Source organism: Motacilla alba, chromosome 4A (genome assembly GCF_015832195.1).
Source record: "Motacilla alba alba isolate MOTALB_02 chromosome 4A, Motacilla_alba_V1.0_pri, whole genome shotgun sequence".
In the NCBI taxonomy this organism is placed as follows: domain Eukaryota; kingdom Metazoa; phylum Chordata; class Aves; order Passeriformes; family Motacillidae; genus Motacilla; species Motacilla alba.
Genome location: NC_052045.1, coordinates 15682846 through 15695859, shown reverse-complemented (window position 1 = coordinate 15695859; position 13014 = coordinate 15682846). Strand labels below are relative to the sequence as shown.

Genomic DNA, 13014 nt, shown 5'->3' with positions numbered 1-13014 from the left:
GCGCAGGCGCAGCGCGGCCCCGCGGGAGCGCTGAGGGAAGCGCGGCCGGGTACCGGCCCCACGGTGCGGCGGACGCTGCCGGGCTCCCCGCGTCACCCCCTGCGCGAGCTGCCCGGAGGCGCTGGGGAGCGGCCTGCGGCCGGTCTTGGTGACCGGAGGCGGCCGCTCAGGTGCGCGCGCCCCTCGCCGTTCCCTGGCGGCGGGTAACGAGCCGGCACGGGGAGCTGCTGAGAGGAGTTAGCGTTGGTGGTTACAGTAAAGCTGGAATAACCTCGTTGAACTCTTTAACTTGTTTTCAGAGACTCGCTCTAAGCCTTCCGTGCACACGGAAGCGGAATATATCTCTGCTAGCGTTAGTAGCGTTTGTAACTGTCCCGTCCTCCCTTCCCTTCCCGCCGCCCCCGCCTCGGGTGCGCGAGGGTCGCGAGCCGGCGCGAGCGGCTCCTCAGGGGAGTTTTAATTTGCTGGTTACAGGGAAGACGGGAAAAAAAACCTCACTGGGTTTTAATTCGCTTAAAAAAAACAACAAAACAAACAAAAAAAAACCCCATAACCTTTGGCGTACAAGGGACCTGACTATCTGTACTCTTGTTACCGCATTTAAAACTCCTCCGCACGCCTCCCTCAGGTGAGCGCGCGCCCCTTCCCGCCCCTCAGGTGCGCGAGGGGCGGCTCCTGAGGGAAGGTGGGGGCAGGTGCTGATCCTCCTTTATTTTAACATCTTTTCCAGGCGTGTTTCTGTGACGGTTTTAATAAAAACAGTCGGGTAGCGCTTTCCGCCCTTCTGCTCCTGTTTTTGCCCGCTGTGTCGCTCCCCGGGACGCCGGAGGTGAAGATGAGGGAGGGTGAGGGTTGTGGAGCTTTCCCGGAGCTTTGGGGTTTGTTGGTGGGTTTGGAAAGTGAGTTATGTGCAGCGTAATGGGATGGTGAGAGGGAAGAAAATCCACATAGGAGCAGCAAAACTGCGATAAAAAATTCTCTCAGAATACTTAAGGGGAATGCCCCCATCAGCACACAGGTGTAAGCTATTATTGAGGTAATAAACACTTAATTACTCACCTACTGCAAATAGAAAATAATCCAAAAACTATTGGTATTTGTAATTGCAATAGAAGAATGAAAAACGAAATTATGAGCGGGGTGTTGGTCCTTCTTGGTGTTAGCGTAGCTCTTATAAATTGTTGGCTCTGGTATGTGTACAAGTCAGCATTCCTAACCTGCAGGTACTCTAAGGAATGAGCTTACCTCCTCCTGCATGAGGTAAAAACAGGTCTCCATCCCTGTCTGTTGTTTCCAGGAAAATGCTTCCCTCATGAATCATCTTTATTGTTTTTCAGGAGTTTCTAGACTGCAGCAAAATGCAGATGACTTGACAGTGAAAATTTTCATTGCCTCCGAAAGTAACATTTTATGAGCTACAGTTTTGTCAGTGCTGCATGCTCTTACTTCAGCACATTATCCATCTTATGTGGAGCTGCAGGTAAACCACACTCTAAGCTAGAGAAAAAAATTAAGAAGCAAATTGTTATGAAATGAAATTTTGTTCTCCTGTTTTTGTCAAAATGCTTTTTTCTTATTTAGTGTTGAACGTTGCAGCAAATTGCGGAGAAGGTAAGTACATCCTTGACCAAATTGACCAAATACTGAAAATACATCCTGTTTAGAAACATGTTAAAAAAAGAGAAAATTATTCTATACTTAAGGATCTGATATTTTTTCTACTGATCTTCATCTTTATATAGATTCATAACCAATGAAAATCAAGTGTTGAAACAACTGAAATAAAGTTATATATAGGGGTATTAATAAGGTACTGGTCTTTATTTTACTCTTAGTTAAATTCTGGATGTTTCCATTAACTGGTGTGAAAACCAAAAAGGTGAGTGTTGTAACTGAGAGCACTGGAAGAAATGATAGTTCTGATGCTGTGCATTTACATTATGGGCTTTAATATTCAGTTAGGACTGTCTTGGTAGATGGCTGCTTTGGTGACCTGTCTGTGGGAAAGGCCATCCAACCACATAAAGCCATGGGCAGGGACACCTTCCACTATCCAGGCTGCTCCAAGCCCTGTCCAGCCTGGCCTTGGACACTTCAGGGCACGCATGTGTTCAGTGTTTTTCCAATAAAAATGTATTGAAAATTTCACAAGGATGAAAGAGCAAGGGACAAGCAGAATGTGTACTGGAGAGTGAAATAAATCCCATGGACTTGTCTGCAAGGATGTACAGCTGTCACGTTCAATATGACAGTGGTGGCACTCAGGTGGTAGGGCGAGGTGTGGCAAACAAGACCACATTCAGCACAGTCTCGTGTTTAATTGAAAAACCTCCATTTAATGCAACCTGAGTTTTGATTTAAGAAACAAGCCAGTGTTACAGACATTTAAATGGACATTGTGCCAGAAGGACACATGTGATGTGGCATTAAGCTCCAAAGCAGGTGGTACAATAACTTGCTGAATGGAGTGTAAAATGAAGCATAACTTCCTGTGTGACCTCTTTATACTGAGTGTCTGAGGTGTTGACAAACCAAGAAAAGAAGTGTTTTTAATTGGAAAATGTACTTTGCTATAGCAGTTCATATTTAAAAACTTGTGCTTTTAAATAATAGATTGAAGTCCAAGTTCAGCTGAAGTTGCAGTAGATTTTTTTAAAATGTGTATGTGTTCTCTCCCATAGGAGCAATGACCATCTGGGTGAAAATAGAGTATTTTAGAGAAAACACCTTTTGTGTCCCATGTCTGTATTTAAAGACTGTCTGTTTAGTATTGGGTTTGACAAGTCAATACTACAGGGAATTTTTTCAGCCTGACTTATCAAACTTTATGGCTTCAAAGAAAGAAATAGAAGCTTCGTTTTCAGTACTTCTTTAGGATGCTGTTTATTTGATGAAAGTATTATGCCATAAAAACAGAAAGATTTTTGAAGGATGATGGTCTCTGGTAATGTTTATCCACATAAATCACTTCCTTTCTTGGAATCAGAAGGGTTCTTATATAGAGCATGAAACACAAAGAGCAGAAATCCAGGAGTTAAACCAAAGCACAGTATTAAATAAAGGCAATGTTGGGAGAAGATGGAAAGGGAATGTTAATGTGGGCCTGAGAGATTCTGAGTCTTCTTCTAATGTCCTTTTCCCCTGTTCACCCCCACACAGGCATTCTTCAGGAGGAAGAATATACAACAAGTGATGTCAGGTTGGCTCTCAGAATTCCCTCATTTCAGACAGGAAGAGGTTGTTGGATAATGGGAATATACTCTTGGAGAATGTATTATAAGTCTGGTGGACAAACCCTCATTATTCTTGATCAGCTGATGCAAACTCTTTTCCCAAGGTGATTTGCATCTCACTGCAAGTTTCCATTATTTTGTTCAGAAGTAGAAAAGTGAAATTTAGGCAAATGGGGATGGGCTCATTTGTTGAAGAAAGGCAAGTCAAGAGTTGTGTGTGAGGTTCAGTGAAACTGATTTTGTGATACCAATATGTTCTAATGTCTGGAAGGGTTTTGGCTTTGTGCAGGGGTCTGCAGCTCTGTGTTGCCTGTACTGAAAATGCCTGATGTAGATAAAATTTCAAAAATAATCTTAAGTTTCAAGAGTTTGTCAGGTTTCTGACCCAGGTGGTTTTTTTGACCCAGATGACTACTACAAATAGCCAATTAGGGGTTTAAATTATGCCGTCTTTGTAAAGTGTATTGTAAATATCTTATAATGAGGTACTTTCCCACTTCTAGTGTAAGCTATCTGTAACTAAGGGCACATCTGTATTTTTCTTTATTTTCTCTCACTGATCAATATTTAGAAGTTAATTACTGAAGCAAATTTACTGTGGTGCTACACTGAGTGTCAGCAGGAGCAGTTTGTGCCAGAGGCCTTTCTTGATGAAGTATTTCTGGACAGTGGGACTGAGAAGGGCAGTTCTGCCAAGGCTTTGGCTCCTCTCAGGATTCTCATAAGAATCAAGATGATCAAATGTCAGAAGGGGTTTGCTGGCTGCTGGAATTAGACAGTTGTGTGATGCAGAGTTTTCTTTTGATATCAGCATGGTGTTAAAGGGGCTCACTACCTTGCAAACTGGAGCCATCAGTCAGTCAGCTGAATTCAAACAGTGATGGTTTTCTATTTACAACACTGAAAAACAGGAAACTTGGAGAGCTTGGGGAAGAGACCCACTGGGTGCAAAGGATGGCTTTTGATTTATTATTATTTTAATTGCTTAACAGTGCTAAGGGAGAGTATAACTAAAGTCCCTGGAGCAGTCTTCAAAGGAAGAAAGATGAATATTGAGAAATGTTATTTACAGCCTTTAGTGTTTCATCCATGAAAATACAAATTTAAATACAGGGGCTGGTCACATCTGCTGAAGTTTCTCCTTCACAGAAGCAATGCTGAAGAGTCAAACACAGCTGCCCAGAAAATGGTGGAATGCAAGGACTTTGACTGTGATGCCTCCATCCAAGTGCACATCCTGATCTCGTGTTCCCATGCTGGCAGAGCATGACCAGGGATGGGCTCCTGCCAGGCTGGCCTGGAGTCCTTACTGGCCCTTTGAAGTGTGCCAGCATGAAGTGCTCAATTTATATTTTGGTTTGGGATAATGTTTTCTGGCTCATGGCATAAGGCCTGCAAGAGGCAGGGTAAGGATTTTCTTTGAGCTGCTTGCCATTTCTCCCTCTCTCTGGCTGTGACTTTATGGTGCTTGTATCCCCATCTGTCTGTTCATGCTAGATATTAAGTTCTGCAGCTCTAAAAGTAGTTCAGAGAGCAAAGGGAGAAAGAAGAAGCTTGGAGTTTGTTATCAGAAACTGCACTTGCTCCCCAGCATGCTTCTCCTCGACTGTGTTGGCTGCAGTAGACAGCAGGAGAGAGCTCTCCTTTGCTTTTTAGTTAGTTGTTTTTTTGTTTTTTTTTGTTTTTTTTTGTTTTTTTTTTTTTTTTTGCTAGCTAAGGCAGAGAAGTTCCCCAAACTGTGTTCTTTTTCTTTTTCTTAGAACTGTTCAAACCTGCTCTAGACTGAAAACCCAGAACACCACCAAAAGCTCACACCTGTAGCCCACTGGGCCCAAGACGCTGCATTCCAGCAGCAGAGGGACTGATAACAAACTGAATGAGCTGAGCTGCACCTCACAAAAAAGACTTTCTGCATTTGTCATGTCTTCAAAACAGCAAGAAGTTTGGTTGTATTGTTCATTTTTTATGCTAGTAAATACCTATTAAATAAACAGGTTTTTTTCCACTTTTCTCCAAAGAAATCTTTTCCCAAACCAATTAAAAGAAGAGCCATTTAGATTTGCTTTCTTAAAAAACCCCAATTCAAAAGTTTCCTCGAAAATTTGTCCTAAACCAGGACACTGGCTTCTCAGCCTCCTGAGCTGATACTCTGACTGCAGTTAATCACTCTCGGATGGAGTTTACTAAAACATATCCTGATTAGTCTAAAAGAGTTTAATAATTTTTTCCTTAGATTATTTTGAGAAACAGCTGTGCCACTGCACTATGTTGAAAAGGACATTATGATCCATATTGGGGGTAGTTATGCATAGCAACAGATAAGGGGAATGACTTCTTGCTTGACTTAACTGTAGTCAGAGAAGATAATCTGATCTACTCTGTAGGCTTAGAGATCATTTTCTAGTACATGAAAGAGATTCTCCCCTAAATATTTATTAGCATATGATTGGGATTCATTTAAAACACATCTGATGGATAAAATTTGGGATTAAGATAATGAAAAAGAGAAACAGTTTTTATTGACAAAACTGATATTAAACATGCCAGAGGGGGTGCTTTGTATCCCCCTATTCCAACTCTAAAAACATCTAAAATGGGCTCATTTAAAGTGATTCCTTTATCAGCTGTGGTTGTTCTGAGTGCAGTCAGTGGCTTCAGTGGCTCCTCTGAGCAGTTTGTCAGGGCAGGGTGTGTTTCCTGACTGCCTGGAACTTGGTTAGAGTCTGCAAGATGATGATTTGAATATGTTGAATGTGAACCTGGTAAATATCTGTGTTTCATTTCAATTTTATCATAAATGAGGAAGGAAGTCTGAAGCAATGCATTTCTAATGCACAAATATAATGAATGGTGTGTTGTGTGTTATAGCTGTACTTGCCATTCATCCTTGTTGATATGAAAACTGACCAGAGGAAAAAAAATCTGAAAACTAGAAGTTTTCTCTCTCTCCATTTCTGTGCCACTGCTAAGCCTCACAAAAGCCCTCTCCTGGTTTCCATAGAAATGGCCTGTCTGCTGATTTGAGGTAAAGGTTCACTTCCTTTTTTCTTGTATATCTAAAGTCTGAGTTTCCTGAGAGATTATTTTATCCTCTACATCCTTCATGTATAGAAGGGCAACCCAGGTAGAAGGGCTGATGGAAAAAAATCTGGATTTATTTGACTGAAGAACAAAGAAAAAAGGCTTGTGTGTGTCACATGTGCATTTCTGTGAATGTGAGCAGAACCAGCTCAGTGTGTGCATGTTCCACAATGTGCTCTTGCTCCTGTAATGTTCCTGTGATCCCACTGGAACATCAGCAAGCAGATTCAGGAGATCCTGAGTTAAAGCCATGCAGATGTAGGCTCAATTTCTCATCGGGCTGAGTTTTATAACTATTTATGTACACAAGATTTTCTGTTTACAGTTTGTTTGCATTAGAAGAATACACCCATTTCTTCGAACCATATGATAGAAGATGACTAGAAGATATATTGGGGAACCACCCACAAAATGTTTACAGTGAGTAAGGTGTTAATCAGTTACAGCACTTCTTCCTAGTTTAGTTTGAGACAATTATGTCTACAAAGAAAAATTCAGAATTTATCTCTGATGAGTGTTACTCTTGGAACTTCCAACAGAATTGCTTTAATGGAGTTACTGTAACAGAGTTATTTTAAAATAAACGGGGAATTGTGAGGCATATCCTCAAATTTGTTAGCTAGTGTTTTGAATTCAGATGCTGAGTGCTTTGACAAGTTCTGTCCGTGGTGTTCAGTGCATTATCGATGCTCATTGACATGAAGAAAAGCAGAATTTATTCTGCTGTTTCTGAGAGCAAGAGTTTGATGTTGCTGAAATAAGCGATGCATGATTTTCATAATGCTGTTTTCTGTTTGTGTTCTGCTTTTTTCCCTTTTTCTTACCTTTGCTCCCCTTGACATTTTCAGGAATATTAAATCTTCCCAATAGAGCTGTTTGCTTCTATACTAGCAAAAAGGTCATCTTAAGAAATTCCAAAGAACAGTACTACAGAAGAGCTTGAGGATTTTTTAGTGCTTTGGGTTTTCTTTCTGCTTTTGCCAGACTCATTACTTGTCTCTCAGATACCATTGCTACCTTCTCACCTGTCAACATGGAGCAGTAATTAAAGCAAACCCCACTGTGATCATGTCCTTAATTTGTGCTCTTTCAGGAGTGCCCATGAAGTGAACATTTCTTTTGTGATTGCTCAGCTGCAGGTGACAGCTTCAAAATACCCTCTCAGCTGCTTTGAGAGAGTTGTTGCCTTCAGCCCCAAATAAGTGTCAGGGATAAAATCAGTGGCCTCAGACTGTTCCTGTTTCACTTCCATGGTTTAAAAACATCAAGCAAATTCTTTATTTGCTTTTTGGTGGTTTGCTTGTAGTAACAGTTCTGTTTCCATTCCATTTGTGCTCAGATTTTTGAGCAATAATATGTGCAATCCCAGAAGACTGAGGTAATACTTGTCTTCCAAATTTTCTGGCATTTCCTAATGTACATGAGAAATTGCTGCATTTCTTACAGTGGAAGAAATCTTGGCAGGTTTGGTATATTCTGTATCTGTAGCTATTGCTTGAATACAATTCCATAGGACAGAGATGATCTGTGTTATTTAATTAAATGCAATATGTTGGTATAGCAACATTATTGTGTTCCTTGAGCATTTAAATGTTTTCAATGGTTTTGCTGTTTTCAAAAAGTAGCATCTTTTTCAGTCCACTTAAGTGTAAATATTTATTAACATCTAAGGTTTCCTCTAATTATATAAATGGAACAAACCAAACACACCCAGATGGTTACATTTTCTGCAATAGGACTCTATTTTATATTCAGTTCTCTTGGTTTTCTGTGTATATGGATGATCAGACTAGAACTACCTGTACTGAATCTTCAGCTGTCTCATTCTTTGTGTCAGCGTCTGAAGCAAATTACCTGCTAGCAAAGATACTGAGAGATGAATCTTAGCAGCACAAAGTCCCTGAGATTTTTGCAATAATTAAAATATTTTGGTTATAGGCTCAGATTTCCTGCTTAGACATCAGCACTCTGAAGGCAGATAAATGAAAACGGTCCCTTGGGAAGTTGAGTTTCCAAGGTGGGGGTTGGCAGTGGTGGAGAAATCCATTCTTGCGGTTTCTTTTTCCTGTTTTGGTTTTTTCCTTCTGTTCATTCTGAAACTATGACTTGATGAATGTCATTAGGCTGTAATCCATTTATTCCATGTGGTGGTGGGAACAGAGAATTTGACAGTTCATTTGGACTGAGTGAACCAGAGTCACTCTGAGCTGAGCCCCCGCTGCCATCAAACTGCGAGATTTTCTTCTTGATCATTTTTCTCTCTTTTGCTCGGCGATTCTGGAACCAGATTTTCACCTGGGGCATTATAAATGATACCTGATTAATTCAAAGTGTTGCTCAACCTTTTTACAGTAATCATAGCAATGGAAATGTAGGTAGGTTCAAAAACACTATTTAAAAAACCCAAAACCCAAAGCAAACAAACAAAAAGCCATGAGGAAAAAAAGCCTCAAAGCTAAAACCAAACCAAGAAACCCTCCACAAACAAAACACTGAATCTGTGCAGTGAAAAGTATTTGCATTATTCTGTGTTAATTTTTGGCATAATAACCAATGAAAAATTGATTTTTTCTTTCTTGATTTCTTTTTTTTCTTGGGGCTTTGGTGTAAAGTGAACACACTGTGTTATATTTAGGAACACAGAAATCAATGAAGTCATTGAGACTCAGGCCACAGAGTTCATCATTTTAGCTTTGCCATTGTCATAATTTAGGAAGAAGCAATTATGGATTAATTGTGAAGATTTCTTTATTATCTATGTTACAGATTAATTCAAAGCCAAGTAGTGAGGGTTCTTTTTCTTCATTTATGTTGTGAGTGATTTTTGTGTGTATATGTACTCTTATGTATTTAAAAGTTTTGGTTGTTTTTATTACTGGAATGTATATTTAAACATGTATTTTACAGATACATATATACTGTTAATGTATAAATAGATATATCAGCATTACTTCAAGACACTCAATCTCCCCGGCTCATTGTGCAGGTGAAAGACTTCTCTGTTTAAAATCTACTTTACATCTCTATTTTGTTTCCTTATGTGAAAGTGTGAATGAGGAGGAACTGCTGTTTGTGTTTTCCTGCTTGCTAACTGTGTTCTTAATTCACAGTATTTGTTACAGCCTTTAAGGCGTGTTGAATGCAATACAATATAAAAAGTTGTACCCTCGCTTTCTGTTAAAAAATCTCAGTATTTTATATTTATTTTTACTACCTTGCTGGTATTGGCATAAAGAAGCATTTAGCTTTGTCTGTCCTGTGGAAATGCTGATCAGTTATGCATTTTGTCTATATTATACTTGAAGGAACTTTCCAGGTAAAAATGGGGTGGCATTAGGAGCAGCAGCTCTGTAAAAGGAAACTGCTGATTTTCTGCAGGATCACTGGTGACTCCAGGCATGTCTGTGTTCTACATCAGCCAGCTTGCAGAACATTAAGGTGGAGGTTGCAAATCTCTCATAATTGCAGTTCTCTGAAAATTTTCCAGTGCAGCTCTATCCTACTGTGTGACCAACTTACTCCATCCATGATAAACTTGTTTTTTGTTGTTCCTGCCTGGGAGCACTCACAGTCGGTGCAGTGCACTCTGTACTATTTGGGTCTGGGACTGAGCATCACTGCACTACAATATGTTTATAAAATCCCAGTGCTTGATCCTAAAACACCATCGATTGTCTCTGCATTCCTATGCTTCCAGCCTCCATTAGTGCCTCTCTATTCCATGCTCTTCCACAGACTGAGTGCAGAATCAGAGGAGGCCACTGGAAGAGGAATATTTTAAGAGACTTGAATGTGTATATTTAGAAAGAACAAAAGCTTGTAAAATTCTAAGAAGAAAGACCTTTATATATTTACCTCAGGGCAATAATCTGTTTTTTAAATGAGATGACTAATTCAGTATCACCAAATCTGCCCTTCTCCTCCAGCAGAACCATTGAAATTCTGGAGGCTTGGATCCAGCAGTTATTATTTCCAGACACTGCAGAGCTGTGCTTGGGAGAAGTGCTCTCCAACACAGGGAATTTAGGGAATTTTCATCCTGAGTTCCTCTAGTGTCTGTATGAACACAGCTAACATGGCTCCTGTGCCCTGCTCAGGAGTCTGGCTTTATCCAGGACAGAGATTAAATATGTACTAGACAGGAGTGAAGGCAGAGCTGCTCTCCAAGGGAGCAGTGATGCAAATATGCACTTGAACATTCCCTGGATGGATAGTCTTGACTACACATATGAGTGGCAAAAAGAGATCCTGACTTGAAAATCCAAGGCTGTAAAACTACCCTGAATATGCTGAAATCTGTCAAAGGAAGAATGTGGCCTGTGGAAATTGTGGCAATATATTTGTAACAAAAAAACCTATAGATATCTCATTGGATTGAGCTTTAACTTTCCTGTCTTCCAGCTGAAATATATCAAATCAAGCTAGAAAGCATGAGTTAACTCCTAATGTTGAGTTCCATCTAACTGGAGGGGTCTGTCAAATTAGCCTGTTAATAACTGTGGGGTTGTGTAGTGGATTCTCTGTGTGTCAAATGCAGAGAGGCAGGAGGTGGCTGCTGCCGTGTCCCCTGGCATTGGCAGTGCCTGGGCACTGTGGCACACCTGAGGAGTGCTCTCTGTATGTGTCCCCTGGCAGTGCCTGGGACCTGAGGGGTGCTCTCTGTATGTGTCCCCTGGCAGTGGCAGTGCCTGGGCACTGTGGGCACACCTGAGGGGTTCTCTCTTTACGTGTCCCCTGGCAGTGCCTGGGTATCTGGCACACCTGAGGGGTGCTCTCTGTACCTGTCTTTCGGAGAGTCCCAGGTTTGCTGCGAGTTCTGACTTCCTCCTGATTGTAATGTATCTGTTGCAGTGAAATTCCTTCTCTAATTCCAGTCTCTGGTGATCTGTGTAAACAACCCGGTACTTTTCTTTTGTTCTTGTTTTACCTGGTTAGAAAAGAAAGATTATTCATATATTGAGTTGGATTTTCCATAGCAGCTTGCAAACATCTCAGGCATTTCCCAGACATTAATTAAACTACAGGATACTTGTATGGGATTGTTTGCTGTGGTACAGAGGAGGAATAGAGGTGCAGGGTGAAGTAACAGACTATTGGTTACCATAACTGTCTTTCCCTCTTTATTTCCCCTCTCTGTAAACATATTTAAATGTGAAACTCTTAAATGATAAACACCCTGAAGCATCTGAAATAATTCACAGCAGTACATAATTGGTGCTGGCTATATGAATCTCAAAGGGGTGTCATTTCAGTGCTCAGTGAAGTGACTTCTGTGTCTATGAGAGCATAAATACTCAGGATTTAAAGACTGAGCTTCAGTCTTTAACTCTTTATCTGAGTTTCTAAAGGTTGCTTCTGTAGCACAAAGGTATGTCCTACTAGAAATGCTTTTCCTTTCTTGTGTCTCCATAGGATAAATTTAGAAGTTCAATAATAATTTAATGTAGTTTTTCAAAAAGGTCCAGTCTTGCAAGGTGCTGAGTGCCTGTAGGATATTCCTGAGGGTACTCTCTGCTGGGCTTCCTTTGAGAGTTGGAGGTACTTGACAATTTGTAAGATGAGGCAATAAAATCTTGTAAAAGGATTTCAGGATCAGCCTCTCTCTAATGTATAAAAGAAATATTCTTAGGTATACCGGATAAACACTGTTAAGAGAAGCATTACTAAATGTTTAGAATGTATCTCTCATTTAATATAATTTTTAGCAATTCTTCATGTAATAATAATCCAGTGAGATCAGTTTTCAACTTATTTGTTCTCCTTTGCACTTTCAACAACCAACTAGATAGTTTTCCTTTTTTCTTCTGATCTTCCCAGTTTTTTTTGATGTGAGTTTTCTGGGACAAACTGTAGGACAAAGACTCCTTTAAAGTGGTTCCCTAAAATCCATTGAGGTGTTAAGATGAAGCACACGCCACACAAAGGAGCGACAAGGAGATCTTATCAAGAACCCCTTTCACATTCAGAAACACAAGCCAATTGGTTTGGAATTTACAAGCCCTAAACAAATGTCAGACGCTTTCATCTTAGCAGAAGAAAAAGGGACAGAAATAGATGAAGGAATATTTTTTCCTCAGTTCTCTTTAATTTTGGACCCACACCGAGGACAGACTGGGATATTTTTATCTGAAGGTAGACACAGCTGAAATAAGCATAATTTTCCCAAATCCTCTGCCTCTTCAACTTCCAGCATAGAAGATCTTCCTGCTTAAATTTGCAGGACTAAATCATTTAACTAAGTTTACTTTTTTCATGGTACAAATCGTTGGCTTTGAAATATTTGCCCTCAGTGATAGTTCTAATGCTAACAATAGTACAGATATTCAGGTTCCTTGTAAACTGAGGGCTTAGAGGGAATCTTTGAAAACAAGTTAAAATTCAACAAGGTTATTCCGGCCTCACTAGAATCAGCAAATATAACCATGATTTGAGGGGGTGGAGAAAAGGAGTAGTTTTCCCCATTCCCCTTGGTCATAAAATTCACAGAGTATTTCTTCTGAAGACAATAAAGCTGGGAGAAGGCCTCTTTATTTGCTGTGAAAATCATCACCCTTTCCGGCAATATAACTCCTGAAGAAAAGAGGGAGAAGGAAGAGACAAGACTGCATATCAAAGCAAAGTGAAGTGTTAAAAGGGTCTGTTGCCTCAATATGACAGATAGGCCTCAAAACCTCAGACAATGTAGACCAGTAGAAAATAG

General features: G+C 40.3%; 1 protein-coding gene and 1 long non-coding RNA gene across 6 annotated transcripts in view; one reads left to right on the top strand and one right to left on the bottom strand.

Moving 5' to 3' along the window:
* Positions 1-28: 28 nt before the first annotated feature.
* The window catches only part of LOC119695167, a 26347-nt gene continuing 13361 nt past the window's right edge, over positions 29-13014 (top strand). The window contains exons 1-7 of one of the 5 annotated variants that reach the window (XR_005255070.1): positions 29-352; positions 731-829; positions 1338-1480; positions 3160-3337; positions 4226-4639; positions 4994-6258; positions 6640-6734. This is a non-coding gene — a long non-coding RNA (uncharacterized LOC119695167). Of the gene's footprint in view, positions 353-730; positions 830-1337; positions 1481-3159; positions 3338-4225; positions 4640-4993; positions 8357-13014 lie in introns of those variants that run through there. The other 4 variants (XR_005255069.1, XR_005255068.1, XR_005255067.1 and 1 more) reach the window with 4 other exon arrangements.
* The window catches only part of LOC119695166 (homeobox protein CDX-4-like), an 8218-nt gene continuing 3597 nt past the window's right edge, over positions 8394-13014 (bottom strand). The window contains exons 2-3 of the mRNA XM_038123127.1: positions 11096-11241; positions 8394-8609 (exon numbers count right to left, since the gene is read on the bottom strand). Of these exons, the coding sequence (XP_037979055.1) occupies positions 8403-8609; positions 11096-11241 (353 nt within the window). The 3' untranslated portion in view covers positions 8394-8402. The remainder of the gene's footprint in view (positions 8610-11095; positions 11242-13014) is intronic.